This window comes from Mesoplodon bidens (genome assembly GCF_964165515.1).
Source record: "Mesoplodon bidens genome assembly, chromosome: 4".
Lineage (NCBI taxonomy): Eukaryota > Metazoa > Chordata > Mammalia > Artiodactyla > Ziphiidae > Mesoplodon > Mesoplodon bidens.
Window position 1 is genome coordinate 117,852,326 of NC_138160.1, and position 14,944 is coordinate 117,867,269.

General features: G+C 45.6%; 1 protein-coding gene across 3 annotated transcripts in view; it reads right to left on the bottom strand.

Moving 5' to 3' along the window:
* Nucleotides 1–10,220, bottom strand: part of GFRA3 (GDNF family receptor alpha 3) — a 40,778-nt gene extending 30,558 nt beyond the window's left edge. For all 3 annotated transcript variants that reach the window (XM_081230905.1, XM_081230904.1, XM_081230903.1), the window contains exons 1-2: nt 9,959–10,220; nt 2,515–2,802 (exon numbers count right to left, since the gene is read on the bottom strand). In XM_081230905.1, the coding sequence (XP_081087031.1) occupies nt 2,515–2,802; nt 9,959–10,031 (361 nt within the window). In that variant the 5' untranslated portion in view covers nt 10,032–10,220. The remainder of the gene's footprint in view (nt 1–2,514; nt 2,803–9,958) is intronic.
* Between the last annotated feature and the right edge of the window lie 4,724 nt (nt 10,221–14,944).

The following is a 14,944-nucleotide window of genomic DNA, read 5'->3' on the forward strand; positions in this document are numbered from 1 at the left end:
AGAAGCTGAGAAGCTGAAGATTACTAATATGTCCTGATTGCTGATAGCCACACTTGGCATGGTACTACGAGAAAGATATAAGCTCAGAGAACTGACCAGTTTACACACAGAGAGGAAACAGAAAAGAAAGAATACAGAAATTCTAGGATCTGCAAAATTAAGAAATGCAACTCCTTCTCATATTGAAAAATGCGTTGAGTAATAAGGTCAATTACAACTCAGCCTTGGGCCAAAGACCAATTCAAGTTTGTGGCTATCATGCCCTTTGTGGAGATCTCTCACTGATTAAGACAGTATCCGATAAATCCTGCCTGTTGGACAAATGTTCTCAGGGAAAAAAGACTAAGATAGTGGCTCTCCCACAGAAGCTTGATAAGGGCAAGGTAGCTCTAATTAGGTCTCAAAAGAGATGTATGTCTTGAAAGGGATTATAGGAAAGGCTACTGGCACATGAGGTGACAGAAATCAGACATAAAATGCAATTATGTTTTGAGAGAGTTGTACTGCTAAGAGCCACCAGCCTGGATTAAAAGAGACTCAACTATTTGAGACTTAAGATGCTCCAACATTCCTCAGGTAGGAAGCAAGTGGAGAATGCTACTCAGTCCCTAAGGAGGTCATAGTCTCCAATGCCCTTTCCAGATGTAGCCCAAGAAAATAATGGAAAACAAAGGACCTTCCAGGGGGCTGGGAAACTCCTGGGCTTTTGCTCCTCAATGAGCAAAAGTAGGGCTTTTGCTATGAATCAACGTCTACTGTGTGCTTCCCATTACTCCTCTTTCTACCTGAGAGTTTGTTGTGCTTCTCCTGTCCCCATTCCATTACTATATATTGAGTATAGATGGGAAGCGGATGACTTTTTAAAAAAATTTATTTATTTATCTGTATTTTTGGCTGTGTTGGGTCTTCATTGCTGTGTGCGGGCTTTCTCTAGTTGCAGCGAGCGGGGGCTACTCTTCATTGCAGTGCACGGGCTTCTCATTGTCGTGGCTTCTCTTGTTGCAGAGCATGGGCTCTAGGCGCACGGGCTTCAGTAGTTGTGGCACACGGGCTCTAGAGTGCAGGCCCAGTAGTTGTGGCGCACGGGCTTAGTTGCTCTGCGGCATGTGGGATCTTCCTGGACCAGGGCTCGAACCCCTATCCCCCGCATTGGCAGGTGGATTCTTAACCATTGTGCCACCAAGGAAGCCCAGCAGATGACTTTTTAGTGCATAGGTTTCTAAATTAAGAGAAACCACATCCAGACCTGATATAGAAATTATCACAAGATCCTAGACTTGGAGCCTGATGTCCTGCTTAGATGGAATTCTTAGGCACCTTCCTTAGAAAGTGAGTAGGTATATTTTGCTTGTGAAAGGGAGGGAAATGAATGTTTTGACCAACTGGTGGATTATGGTAGATTGCATTATTGTTTACAATTATTTTTGTCCTCCCTGTAAGACTATACATCCTCATTTATTGCCATGTGATTTTCAGTGTCCCCTGTGGGAGGAGTATACTTCCCCTTCCCCCTGATGTCAGGTTTGACCATGTGATTTGCTTTGTCAATAGAATGTGAGCAGAAGTATTTTATGTAACATCTGAGCAGAAGCTTTTAAAGGCATCAAATGGTTCTGCCATTGCTCATTTCCCTCTGCCACGAGAAGGGAACATACCAGATAGAGGCTGTACTGGATCCCAGAATGAAGAGGACACATGACACAGCCAAGACAGAACATGAGCAAGAACTTAACCTTTGTTTTACAAGACCATGTTGTGTTACTGCAGCACAGTCTAGTAAAAGCTGACTGATACGGAAAGGGATCTCCAGAGTCAGAGGAAGCTCCTCTCTTTGGCTCTTCCAGTGCCTTCCGTCTTTTATCATCTCTTGTCTGGTTAATGAATATCCTCTCTGTTAAAGGCTGGACCAGGACACTGCCTCCCAGTCTCTCTGAACCTATGGATTATGTTGTATTTGCAGCCTGTTTATGAGTTAAGACCATTTCCCTCCATTTCCTCTCCATATCCGTCTGTTCCAGGAGCTCCCCATGTTGGGCCTTAGCCTGGTTCAGAGACCTTCCAAGAGGCAGCTACATGTTTCCAGATAAAAAAAAGGGGGAAGGACTTCCCAGGTGGCGCAGTGGATGAGAGTCCGCCTGCCGATGCAGGGGACATGGGTTCGTGCCCTGGTCTGGGAGGATCCCACATGCCGTGGAGCGGCTGGGCCCGTGAGCCATGGCCGCTGAGCCTGCGCGTCCGGAGCCTGTGCTCTGCAATGGGAGAGGCCACAACAGCGAGAGGCCCGTGTACCGCAAAAAAAAAAAGGGGGGGGGAAGTAGTGAGAAGGGAGGGCAGTACTGTGGGGCCCAAAAGCATACTGCCAATTCCTCCTTCCATTTCTTACTGACGTCAAATGCAGAGCTTCATTATCATCCCTGTCAGAATCTACCATGTGGCCCATATCCAGCAGGATTAAAAAACAACTCCCAAGAGCCATCTTCCCTAGCTTAGCCCACTCTAGGATGGGGGCCTCACCAAGGCTACGGGCAGGGTGAACGGTCCAGTAGATGTCCAGGCAGGTAGCTTGGTTCTTCATGCGCCGATGGCATGTGCAGCTCATCAGAGAGCTATTCCTGAGTTGCTGTGCTGCCTCCATGCAGTCATCACGGACTGAAGGCTCCTCTGCAGGTGATGAGGTGCTTATACTAGAGGCACAGGAATTCAAGTAGTGGTAGGTAGCACTGCAAGTGGGATCAGCCTGGCACTTCCTCCTGGCCTGGATACAGCTGTTCATGAGCCGGCCTTCTGTGGGGAGGTGGTCCCCTATGGAGGGAGAGAGACCAAGTGAGGCTCACATAAGGTCAGAGTAGCTGTCTGGGAGAACCTAGTCATAAGCTAGGGTGGGGGGATTCTGGATGAAATCTTTAGCAGGAATGTCTTGGGGCGGCATAAAGGCCTTTAGCGGGGAGAAAGAAGTCCAGTAGGAGTAGAGGGTCTGCAGCTGTCACAATCTGGACAGAAGAGATCCGGCTCAAGAAGAGGTGGGGGTTTGATGAAGACAAGCTGCTAAGCCTCCTGGGAGGGCGAGGGGAACATTATTTGAAGCTGAGCCTGATGGCCCAGCCAGGCACTGGGAAGAGGGCCCTGAGCAGAGCTATGCCATGGACAGGGACAGCATCATAACCAGAGAGTTGAGAATGTGCATGGGAGTGCTAAATGACAGTTATTAACAACTCTGAGTCTTCCATTAAAAGTCACTTAGGGGGGGCTTCCCTGGTGGCACAGTGGTTGAGAGTCCACCTGCTGATACAGGGGACATGGGTTCGTGCCCTGGTCCAGGAAGATCCCACATGCTGTGGAGCGGCTGGGCCCGTGAGCCATGGCCGCTGAGCCTGCGCGTCCAGAGCCTGTACTCCGCAACGGGAGAGGCCACAACAGTGAGAGGCCCGCGTACCGCAAAAAAAAAAAAAAAAGTCACTTAAAGGGAATTCTCTGGCGGTCCAGTGGTTAGGACTCGGCACTTTCACTGCCGGGGCCCAGGCTCGATCCGTGGTCAGGGAATGAAAATCCTACAAGCCGCACAGCGCGGCAAAAAAAAAAAAGTCACTTAAAAATACCTTACAGTGGGAACTGGTTGGGGTTGGGGTGGGGGGCTTTTATAGATTCTGTCACTCACTCAGGAATATCAAGGTTGGTTATAGTTCAGCTCTGGAGAAAGGCCCTGCACCCTAGGACTTAGGGTCCCTATCAAGTGGTAATAGCACACCATCATCCCCCAGTTTTTCAAGGCAGAACATCTAGGAGTCATTCTGAATTCTTCTCTTTCCTTCACATTCTATGTCCAATCCAATAAGTCCTGTCAACTCCACTACATATCTGGAATCTGTCCACTTCTCTCCACATCTATCACCACCTCCTTAGCTCAAGCCACCATCAACTCTTGTCTGAACTAGTTGAGAGCCCTTATTGGTCTCAGTGATTCCACCTTCCAAATTCATTCTACCATACCATTCAGCCATCTTTTTTTGTTTTCCAGCTTTATGGAGATATAACTGACATACAACATTGTTTAAGCTTTAGGTATACAACATGATGATTTATGTATATATTGTAAAATGTTACCACAATAAGATTAGATGTGTTAACAATAAGGTGCGTTAAAATGAACACATCCTTCACTTCACATAATTACCTTTCTTTTTGTTGTTGCATTCATCTTTCTTAAGAATTTTTTTAGGTTGGAAAACATTTTTATTGGGGTAAAATTCATGCCTGGTGATCATTCTGAAATGTATAGAAATAGCAAATCACTATGTTGTACACCAAGAACATAGTACTGTAGGTCAATTACACTTCAAAAACAAACTCATAGGAAAAGAAATCAGATTTGCAGTTACCAGAGGCAGAGGGTAGGGAGGGAGAACTGGATGAAGGTAGTCAAAAGGTACAACCTTTATTTATTTATTTAAATATCTTTATTGGAGTATAATTGCTTTACAATGGTGTGTTAGTTTTTGCTTTATAACAAAGTGAATCAGTTATACATATACATATGTTCCCATATCTCTTCCCTCTTGCGTCTCCCTCCCTCCCACCCTCCCTTTCCCACCCCTCTAGGTGGTCACAAAGCACCGAGCTGATCTCCCTGTGCTATGCGGCTGCTTCCCGCTAGCTATCTGTTTTACGTTTGGTAGTGTATATATGTCCATGCCACTCTCTCACTTTGTCCCAGCTTACCTTTCCCCCTCCCCGTATCCTCAAGTCCATTCTCTAGTAGGTCTGTGTCTTTATTCCCGTCTTACCCTAGGTTCTTCATGACCTTTTTTTTTTTCCTTAGATTCCATATATATGTGTTAGCATACGGTATTTGTTTTTCTCTTTCTGACTTACTTCACTCTGTATGACAGACTCTAGGTCCATCCACCTCACTACAAATAACTCAATTTTGTTTCTTTTTATACACACTTTATTATAAAAAGAAAAAGAGAAAGAAAAAAATTCATGCAACATAAAATTAATTATCTTAAAGGGTACAGTTAAATGGTATTTAGTACATTCACCATGCTATACAACCATCACTTCTAATTCCAATTCATTTTCATCACCCTAATAGGAAGCCCATACCCATTAAACAGTCACTCTCCATTCTCCCCTTCCCCTAGTCTCTGGCAACCACTAGTCTGCTTTCTGTCTCCACACATTTACCTATTCTAGTATTTCATGTAAATAGAACCATAAAATATATACTCTTTTGTATCTAGCTTCTTTCACCTAACATGCTGTTTTCAAGGTTCATCCACATTGTGGCATATATCAATATTTCATTCTTTCTTATGAATAATATTTCATTGCATGGATATACCATATTTTGTTTACCTAAACGTTAGTTGATGTACATTTGGGTTGTTTCCACCTTTTGGTTATTGTGAACAGTGCTAAGTGAAGAATCATGTACAAGTATTTCCTTGAATACCTGTATTCATTTCTCTTGGGTGTATACGCAGGAGTGGAATTGCTGGGTCATATGTAATTCTATGTTTAACTTTTTGATGAACCACCAAATTGTTTTCCACAGTGGCTGCCCCGTTTTACATTCCTACTAGCAATGCATGAGGGTGGTTCCAATTTCTCTACATACTTGCCAACTTGTGTTTTCTGTTTTTTGCTCTGTTTTTATAGCCATCCTGTGGGTGTGAGGTAGTATCTCACTGTGGTTTTCACTTGCATTTCTCTAATAACTAATGATATTGAGCATATTTTCATGTGTTTGTTAGCCATTTGTATATCATGTTTGGTAATAAATTAATTAAAGTATAACATATAGAAAAATACATAAATCAAAAATATATAGTTTAATTTCAAATTATATACACCTGTGTAACCAGATCTCCAGGTAAAGAACCAGAACATTACCAGCACCCCAGAAGCCATCTGCCAGTCACCATCTTCCCAACGAAGCAAATATAATACAATATCCTGATTTCTAACATTAGCAATTTGTTTTGCCTGTTTTTCAATCATACAACATGTGCTTTTGGTGTTTTGGCTTCTTTTGCTCAATATTACGTTTCTGAAATTCACCCACACTGATAAGTATAGTTGTAAACAGCTTATTTTCACTGCTATATAGCAATCCCTTGTGTGAATATAACATAATTCTAATACTGACTAGCATTATATGGGATCATCTCTTCAAAAGTGTAAATCAGGACTTCCTGGGTGGCGCAGTGGTTGAGAGTCCGCCTGCCAATGCAGGGAATGCGGGTTCGTGCCCCGGTCCGGGAAGATCCCACATGCCACGGAGCGGCTAGGCCCGTGAGCCATGGCCGCTGAGCCTGTGCGTCCGGAGCCTGTGCTCTGCAACAGGAGAGGCCACAACAGTGAGAGGCCCGCATACCGAAAAAAAAAAAAAAAAAAAAAAAAGTGTAAATTGGATGATCTCATTTCTCTGCTTAAATCCCTCCAACAGCTTCCATTGAACTTAGGTTAAGATCTAGTTTATGTGCCTTGGTTTACAAAGCCTTGTAAAGACATGGTCCCTGCCCACCTCTCTAATCTTACCTCCTAGCTCTCTCTTCCTCTCCCACTTCCCTCCATCTACACTGGCCTTCTTTCTGTTTTGAATGCTCTTCCAGCTGATCTTCACATGGCTGGGCCCTTCTGGTCATTCAGTGTCATCTCACAAAGGCCCAACCAACCAATGTAAAATAGCCCCCCAGCTACTCTAACACACTGTTGTTCCAATTCTCTGCATAGCACTTATCACCACTTGATATTTTTTTACTTCATTTTTTATTATCTCCCCAGCTAGACTTCCATGTCTATCTTATCACTACTCTGTTGCCAGTGCCTAGAACAGGGCTTGTTCTTTGTAAGCTCCTACTAATATTTAAAAAATGACCACATAACAGAGACATTTTATGAGCCACCCTGATAACGTCCCTGGGCCCCTTCTCTCTACTTATAATCAAAGAGTCCCAAAATTAGGAGGGGCCTCTGAGTTTAGGTAGTCCAACCTTCTCTTCCAATCACATAATAATCAATTAGATTACTTATTAAAATGCAGATTTCTGGGCTTCCCTGGTGGCGCAGTGGTTGAGAGTCCGCCTGCCGATGCAGGGGACACGGGTTCGTGCCCCGGTCCGGGAGGATCCCACATGCCGCGGAGCGACTGGGCCCGTGAGCCATGGCCGCTGAGCCTGCGCGTCCGGAGCCTGTGCTCCGCAACGGGAGAGGCCACGACAGTGAGAGGCCCGCGTACCGCAAAAAAAAAAAAAAAAAAAAAAAAAAATGCAGATTTCTGAGCCCTAGCACGAACTACCAAAGCAGAACCTCTGGTGATAAAGCCTGGGAATCTGAATTTTAGTAAGTTTACTGGAGAGAATGATGTAACCTAAAGTTTGAGAACTGGTGCCATATCCAATGTGTAAAAAAAGACAGGATCAGTAGTACTGATTTTTCCTTTTGCTTCAGGTTCCAATATGCCTCAGCATGGCATTATTACTCTTTTAATTTAAAATTTTGGTATTTTGTTCATAATGTATTTTTGGTATTAATTTTGCTTTTTTAAAAGGGGGTTGGATTAAACCAGAGTTTCTCAATGCACGGGACGGGGAAGAGAGAGGATGGGCCCCTTTTGGGGGTGTATCAGAATTTCCAAAGGGAATGTGTGGTTCAAAAAAGCATATTTACAGACCTACTAGAGAATGGACTTGAGGATACAGGGAGGGGGAAGGGTAAGCTGGGACAAAGTGAGAGAGTGGCATGGACATATATACACTACCAAACGTAAAACAGATAGCTAGCGGGAAGCAGCCGCATAGCACAGGGAGATCAGCTCGGTGCTTTGTGACCACCTAGAGGGGTGGGAAAGGGAGGGTGGGAGGGAGGGAGATGCAAGAGGGAAGAGATATGGGGATATATGTATATGTATAACTGATTCACTTTGTTATAAAGCAGAAACTAACACACCATTGTAAAGCAATTATAATCCAATAAAGATGTTAAAAAAAATCACATAAAAAAAGCATATTTGACAATTTCATATGTGGAAGATGAACAAAAAAACTTTTTTTAATGCAACTAGTTTTTCTATTAAACTTTTTATTTTATATTGGAGTACAGTTGATTAACAACGTGTTTGTTTCAGGTGAACAGCAAAGTGATTCAGTTATATATATACATGTATCTATTCTTTTTCAAATTCTTTTCCCATTTAGGCTGTTAAATAATATTGAGCAGAGTTCCCTGTGCTAATACAGCAGGTCCTTGTTGGTTATCCATTTTAAATATAGCAGTGTGCACATGTCAATCCCAAACTCCCTAACTATTCCTCCCTCCAACCCTTCCCACCTGCTAACCATAAGTTCTTTCTCTAAGTCTATGAGTCTGTTTCTGTTCTGTAAGTTCATTTGTATCATTTAAAAATTCTGAAATTTCAAATTTTATCTAAGGAAGACATGAGATTTTTATTTTTATCAAGAAGGGGACATGGATTTAAACAGTTTGAGAAATGCTGAATGTTTAAGATGTTACTTCTGGTAGGTACCCAGAAAGTGCTTGCTTTAAGAAACGTAGCAGGTCCAAGTCTCATTGCTTTAACTGGACTAAATATTGAGTCGTAACAATTTTCAAAAGTAAACCTCTCTCATTTCTAAGCTGACAGTTCACCAAGTCTGAGTAGTAGTAGATTTAAGGGCATTGCAGCTCAACAAAAGAAGGTGGGGGTCATGTTAAGTTTCATCATTAACAGGTGGTAACTTGTTCCACTAAATGGTCATGAGGAAGGTATTTAAAGTTTACACCTGATCCTGACATACAGCCATACTGTTAGGGTTAGTGAAATTTCCTGGGCAGTCCAATCAGATCGGTAATGTCTTGCTGCTCTGATTTACTAATGAAGTCAGTCTGGACAGACCAGTACTTTCCTTCCTTCCTTCCATATCTGTCTCTCAGCCAAGATTGCACTTCTGCAGTCCTACTTTGTGGGCTGAGGTCATGTGTAGATATGTGGTCTCTGACTCACGATTCCCTCCAGGCAGGCTCTGGACAGGAGCCCCACAATGAGATTCCATGCACCCATCCCACTCCCAAAGGCCATGTGCATGCTCCTTGGGGGAATGGCATAGTTCTAAAACCCGGCCTTTAACTATGTATTCCACAAAACAACCTATTGTGGATTTATAACAGGGCAAGGCACTGTGCTGGGCAGCTTGCACGTTAAGGCCATCTTGCCCACTAGTGAGTTTTCCACTCCAATCTAAATAATAATAAATAAAGTATATCCTGAAGAGGGGGTTTGTTGATGGTGAGCAATACTCTCAACCACACAACCAAATAATGATGTTGGCAAGTTCTGGGAAGCAGTTTTCAATCTTAATTTGTGACGTCAGTTGTGTTTGTTTGTTTGTTTTTTCCGTGAAAGTGCAGAGTGCTAACCACTGGACGGCCAGGGAGTTCCCAATGACAAGTCAGTCCTAACAAAAACTTCTCCAGCTTCACCTGTACCTAGTATCCACTTCCGCAGTCCTTACATGGGGTGGAAGAGGTGAAGCCCATGTGGAGCAAAAGGCAGTCCTGCTTCTGACTCTCCCCGCCCCCTAGAGATGCTGTAGTGGTAGTGGCCTGGCTGCTGGCTGTTCTGTGACTGTACAGACGCACTTCAAAAGGGGGAAGAGGGGGAACGAGGAGCGAAGAGGTGCTTGAGTGCCCTGGTCATGGCTGGCACTCAATCTACAAGTTCAGTCACTGGACTAGGCATGGAACCCAGCCCCTTCCTGACACCCTGGGCTTCCTCCTCCAGTTCCCCAGGCTCGGACAGACGGACGCCCCGCACCAGGGAGCAGTGTGGGGCCTGAGACCTCTCTGGGCACTGGTGCCGGTACGTGTGCCCACCTACACGGTCACCACCACCACCCCAGCCCCCGCCCCCTCCCGCCCCAGCCTGAGTGGACTCCGCGGACGCACAGACGACACTCACCCGCTCGGAGAAGCAGCGGCAGCAGCAGCAGGAGCGCAGGCAGCAGCGGTCGTGGGCTCGGGGGGTGCGCCATTGGCGGGGTGCGCACGACGACTGTCGGCGCCCCAGGGCGCTCTGCCTGCACCAGGCGCGGCGTGCCCTCTCCCCTCGTGCTGGAGCTCTGCGAGCGGGGCTCCTCCGCCGGCACCTCCCACCACCGCCTCCCGCCCCGCCTCGCGCGTGCGGCGCCAACACGCTCCCACCAGGGTCCCGGGCGCCGCCCTCCAACTCCGAACCACGCACCACGCCGACTCTCCTCCTAGACCGGCAAGGCGGGGGTGAGGGCGAGCGAGGGCACGCGCCCCGGAGTGGCCGGTCTTTGGCTCTGAAGAGTGCTCCACCCCAGCCGGCCCACATGCTGTCGGCCGCCAACTTCGTTTAGAGGAGGACTTCCACCCAAGACAGTGTGGAAGCTGTCGATGGAAACTCGCCATCTCTGGGGTCCAGATATTTATTTTTAATAAAAAAGCATCCTGTCTCACTTTCCGGAATCCCCTCTACCACCAAGGAACAACCAACCCAAATGAAATAACAAAACTTGAACAAACGCACAAGGGCACTTGCGTTTCAAGTAAATTTTTTTTTAGAATTTGCACATCTGTGATTTCATTTCGCCTCGTAAATATCTTCAAGGGTGAGATTCGGTTGTTGTTATTAACCCCAAGATTCTGCAAAGATGGGTCCCAGACAGGTGAAATGGCTTTGCTGGGAACAAACCTGAGGCCAGATCCCAGGACCTTTGCTAGACTAGACTCCTCCAAAATTTAGCCCCTTCAGTGTCATGAGGGAGGATGGAAGGATCAAACTTCCCTCAGACTAAATTGTAGAGATCTCCCTGGACAAAAGATCACTGAGAAAGGTGGCTAGAGAGACCATTTAGGGGCCTCATCATTTTCAGATGATGGTTAAGAGACCAAGCTACTCTACCAAGATTAAATACTTAGGAGAACCCAGGACTTCTACATATAAAGATAAGGGTATTTATTAGACTAATTTATTGAGCTGATTCCCACCTGCTCCCAGGATAAAGACAGACAGAATGACTTGGAAGAATGAGAACTAAACAGTACTTAGAGAAGACGGTAATGAAAGGAATTGGAGGGTTTCCTCGCCTAACCCTCCAGCCAAGCCCTCTCCTACTTCCACAGCCCACCTGGCAGAGGGCCAGGAGGGAGGGTACTGAGAAGTGCAATACAGACCTCTGAGATTTATTGGCTGCTGCTTCTGAATATGGCCATCCTGCTGTGGCCTCTGGGGGGCATTTGCCGATGTAATCAGCCCAGAAAGAGAGTCATTCCAGCCAGGGTGTAAATCACCCTTCACAAAGCTAGGAGAGAGACATGTGGTCCTAGATAAGGAAGGAGACTGATGTGGCCTCTTGTGCTCTTTTCTCCCTTCTCCTGCCCAGGGGGAGCTGATTCCTGAGCTGTAATGCACTTTAAATGGGGTTTGTGCTTCATTTTAATCTATATCTGCCCTGCCAGTCTTACAGGAGAGCTGTGAAAGTGAACATCTGGCTACTCAGCTTTTGTACAGGGCCTGTTTTCCCCCAGTTGCACCCTACCTCTGTGTACCTTTCCCAAGTCCTTCCCTCCAGTAAGATTAGAAAACCTGTGGCTGGGGAGCTGACAGCCCCCACTTTCCACTTCACTCTGGCAATAGTTTCAAAATGGGATTTACAAGGCAAAAGGTAACAATTTCAGGTCGTTGGGATGCTAGGAAAGGGTGCTATGAATCAACAAAGATGTGGGGTGTTCAAGGGGTGTCACTTCTGCTCACTCTCTCCTTCAGCAACCAAGGCAACTCAAGTTTGGGGTAGGAGGGTAACTTTAGAAAAGGCATTTGCTCAGGGTGCCTACTCAGTGGGTCTACTCAGTGCTCTCCCCACGAAATGGACCAGGAAGGCAGGAACAAGGTCAAGCCAATGGGCTGAAAGCAATACCCAATTCCACCTGTAAAAGGCCAGCCTCTTTTTGAGAGTAAATGAGATACTTGGAGCATATTCCTGTCTGGGCACTGCGGTGGAGAGCTTGACATCACTGGGCCTTTAATGAGAATTGGTAACCAAGGCTAGTGGAGGGTTGCGGAAGCCTCTGCAAATACATATGACTCCAAGACTAATATTGACAGATCCTCCAGCACACTGTCTCCCCACCAACCATGTCCTCTGTGACTTACCAACACCTGCTAGATAAGCAGCATTGTCACTGGGAACCTTGTGGGTAATGACAAATGAGCCAATCCTTTCTACAAAGATGTTACTCTGCCATCATTCAATTCAATAATGTCTTTTGAGATTGATTATGGGTCCAGCTTTGTGCCAGGTGCAGAAATGATTAAGACACAAACTGCCCTGAGAGGACCTTACAAACCACTGATTGGGGCTCAAAGGTCCAAAGACTCTGTATCTAACTCCACTTTCATTTGTAATCTTGTTTTTCTGCCTTCTATCAAGCCCTCTCTCACCACTGAACTTTAATTCCTGTTGCTATCCTTAGCTAATCCAGGGTGTTAGCAGTTTAGTGAGAAACAGTTAAGAGAACAAGCTTTACAGACCACCTGGTTTCAAATGCCATTTCCAACACATGCTGGGTAATCTCGGGCATGTCACTTAATTTTTCTGTGCTTCAGTTTCTTCATCTGTAAAATTAATAGCAGCATTCACTTCATATAACCATTGTGAGGATTAAACAAGTATACACTGAGTAAAGGATTTAGCTTAGTGCCTGGCACATAGTGAACACGGAATGATATCACCCCAGGAGGCAGGCAGGAGTTAATTGTTCTATGAACTCAGCCACCCCCTACCACTGGACCTACTGCTTTGGAGCTAAGGCTAGTTCTTCTTCCTTTTGCTGAATATACTAGAGGGCCAGAGTGCTTGTAGGGATGGGAACAAAAAGAATCATTTTCTACCTTGTCAGTTTCTTGAGGGCAGGAACTGTGTCATATTTGAATGCCTGTGGTGCTTAGAATTGACATCCCTAGAGAGAAACTGGTGTTTCCCTAACATTTGCCTGAACTGAGTGGGGAAAGAAAATCGTCCACGCCCCCCACTATATGCCTGGTAAGGAAAGGGAAACGCTTCCCTCTCTGTAGCAGAGGTCAGCCAGGTCCTGGGGCTGAGAATCAAACAGGAAGCAGTATTCAGACCAAAAGGTTTCCATTCTTTATTACCTGACTTCATGATGAAAGAATACCAGTCAGTGCAAGGACACCAGAGCAGAGCTAAGCCCCTATATAGCCTCGTGTGGAGGTTCCTGGGCTGGGGTCTTAGTGTCTGCCCTTAGCCTCATTTCTCAAACCCCAGCAACCCTATGGTCCTGACTTCTCAAGAACCGACAATTGAGGCTCTTACACATGTAACACCTGATACAGTGCCAACTTAGAAAGACACATTGTTCATTGATGAGGATTTGGTAACAGCAAAATCTATTAACGGTACAGGCTCTGGAGCCATCTCGGCCTGGGTTCAAATCCCAATTCTGCCATTAATTAACTGTGGGATTTTAAACAAGTTACTTGGGCTTCCCTGGTGGCTCAGTGGTTAAGAATCCGCCTGCCAATGCAGGGGACACGGGTTCAAGCCCTGGTCCAGGAAGATCCCACATGTTGCGGAGCAACTAAGCCCGTGCACCAAACTACTGAGCCTGTGCTCTAGAGCCCGCGTGCCACAACTACTGAAGCCTGCGTGCCCAGAGCCCATGCTCCACAGCAAGAGAAGCCACCGCAATGAGAACAAGAGAAGCCACCGCAATGAGAAGCCTGCACACCACAACACAGAGTAGCCCCCCGCTCGCTGCAACTAGAGAAAGCCCACGTGCAGCAACAAAGACCCAATACAGCCAAAAATTAATTAATTAATTAATTAAATTTTTGAAAAAAACAAGTTACTCAATCCCTCTGTTCCTCAATTTCTTTATTGGTAAAACATGCATAATAGTGAATACTTGCCTCACAGGACTGTTGTGAAAATGAGTTTATGTATATAAAATGAGTTCATGAAGTCTTGCACGCAGTAAACAACTGAAAAGTTGTTAGCTACTATTATTATTGTTCCTGAAAATGACATGAATTAAGTGATGTGATACCTATACAGTGGGAAGATATTACAAGAAACTATATGGGAAAATGTTGCCTTTTAGGCAAATATAATTTTCCACAAAGTAGATAGCTGATTAAGCCCTAGTTTTATGTGTTGCAACTCAGAATTTCCATTTAAGATTAATGAAACGTGAACACTTGTGCACCAGTCTCTTCCCAGGTAGTGAACTGCTTCTACCTTTCTGGGGAGAATTATCAGGAAATGACCCACTATGGTAGGCAGTGAGTCAGGTACCCCTCATCACACTTGGAAGTGGAGGTGCTTCCAGCAGTTTCCTGCTCAGGCAACTAGAAGTTCCTGCTTGGTGGGGGGAAGTGTGTGGAGTGGGACAGGGAAGCAGCATCTTTCCCTCGGCTATTTCCACCTAATGTAGCAGAAGCTTTTCTCTCCTTTTTCTCCCCGGCCCTTCTGAGCTCTGAGCTGAAGGGCTTAGGCAGAAGGTCAGAGAGGGAGCCTCCCTCTGGACAGACACGCTCCAGCTAGGAGTGGAGGCTGCAGGCTGCAGTGGCTGGCTTAGAGGATACAGCAGCGCCCTCTGCTGTGAGGCAAGCACGCAGCATTCCGGGAGAACAGCACTTGCAAACCTTGCAAAAATCAATCCAGTCACTCTGGCACACTGTTGGGCTGCCCTATGGCTAATGCCCTCCTTCCCTCCCACTCACTTTTAAAAAGTCTTCCTGCTCCAGAACCTGGGAAGATATCACTTTTGTCTCCATTCTATGTCAGTCTTGGCTTCAGAGCCCTTTGTCCTTTTCTAGTCCTGAGCTATCACTACTACTAGGTTAATGCCAGAGAAGACAATGTTCAATTAATTCCGCTGCCACCCAGGCCAAGTAGGGCTG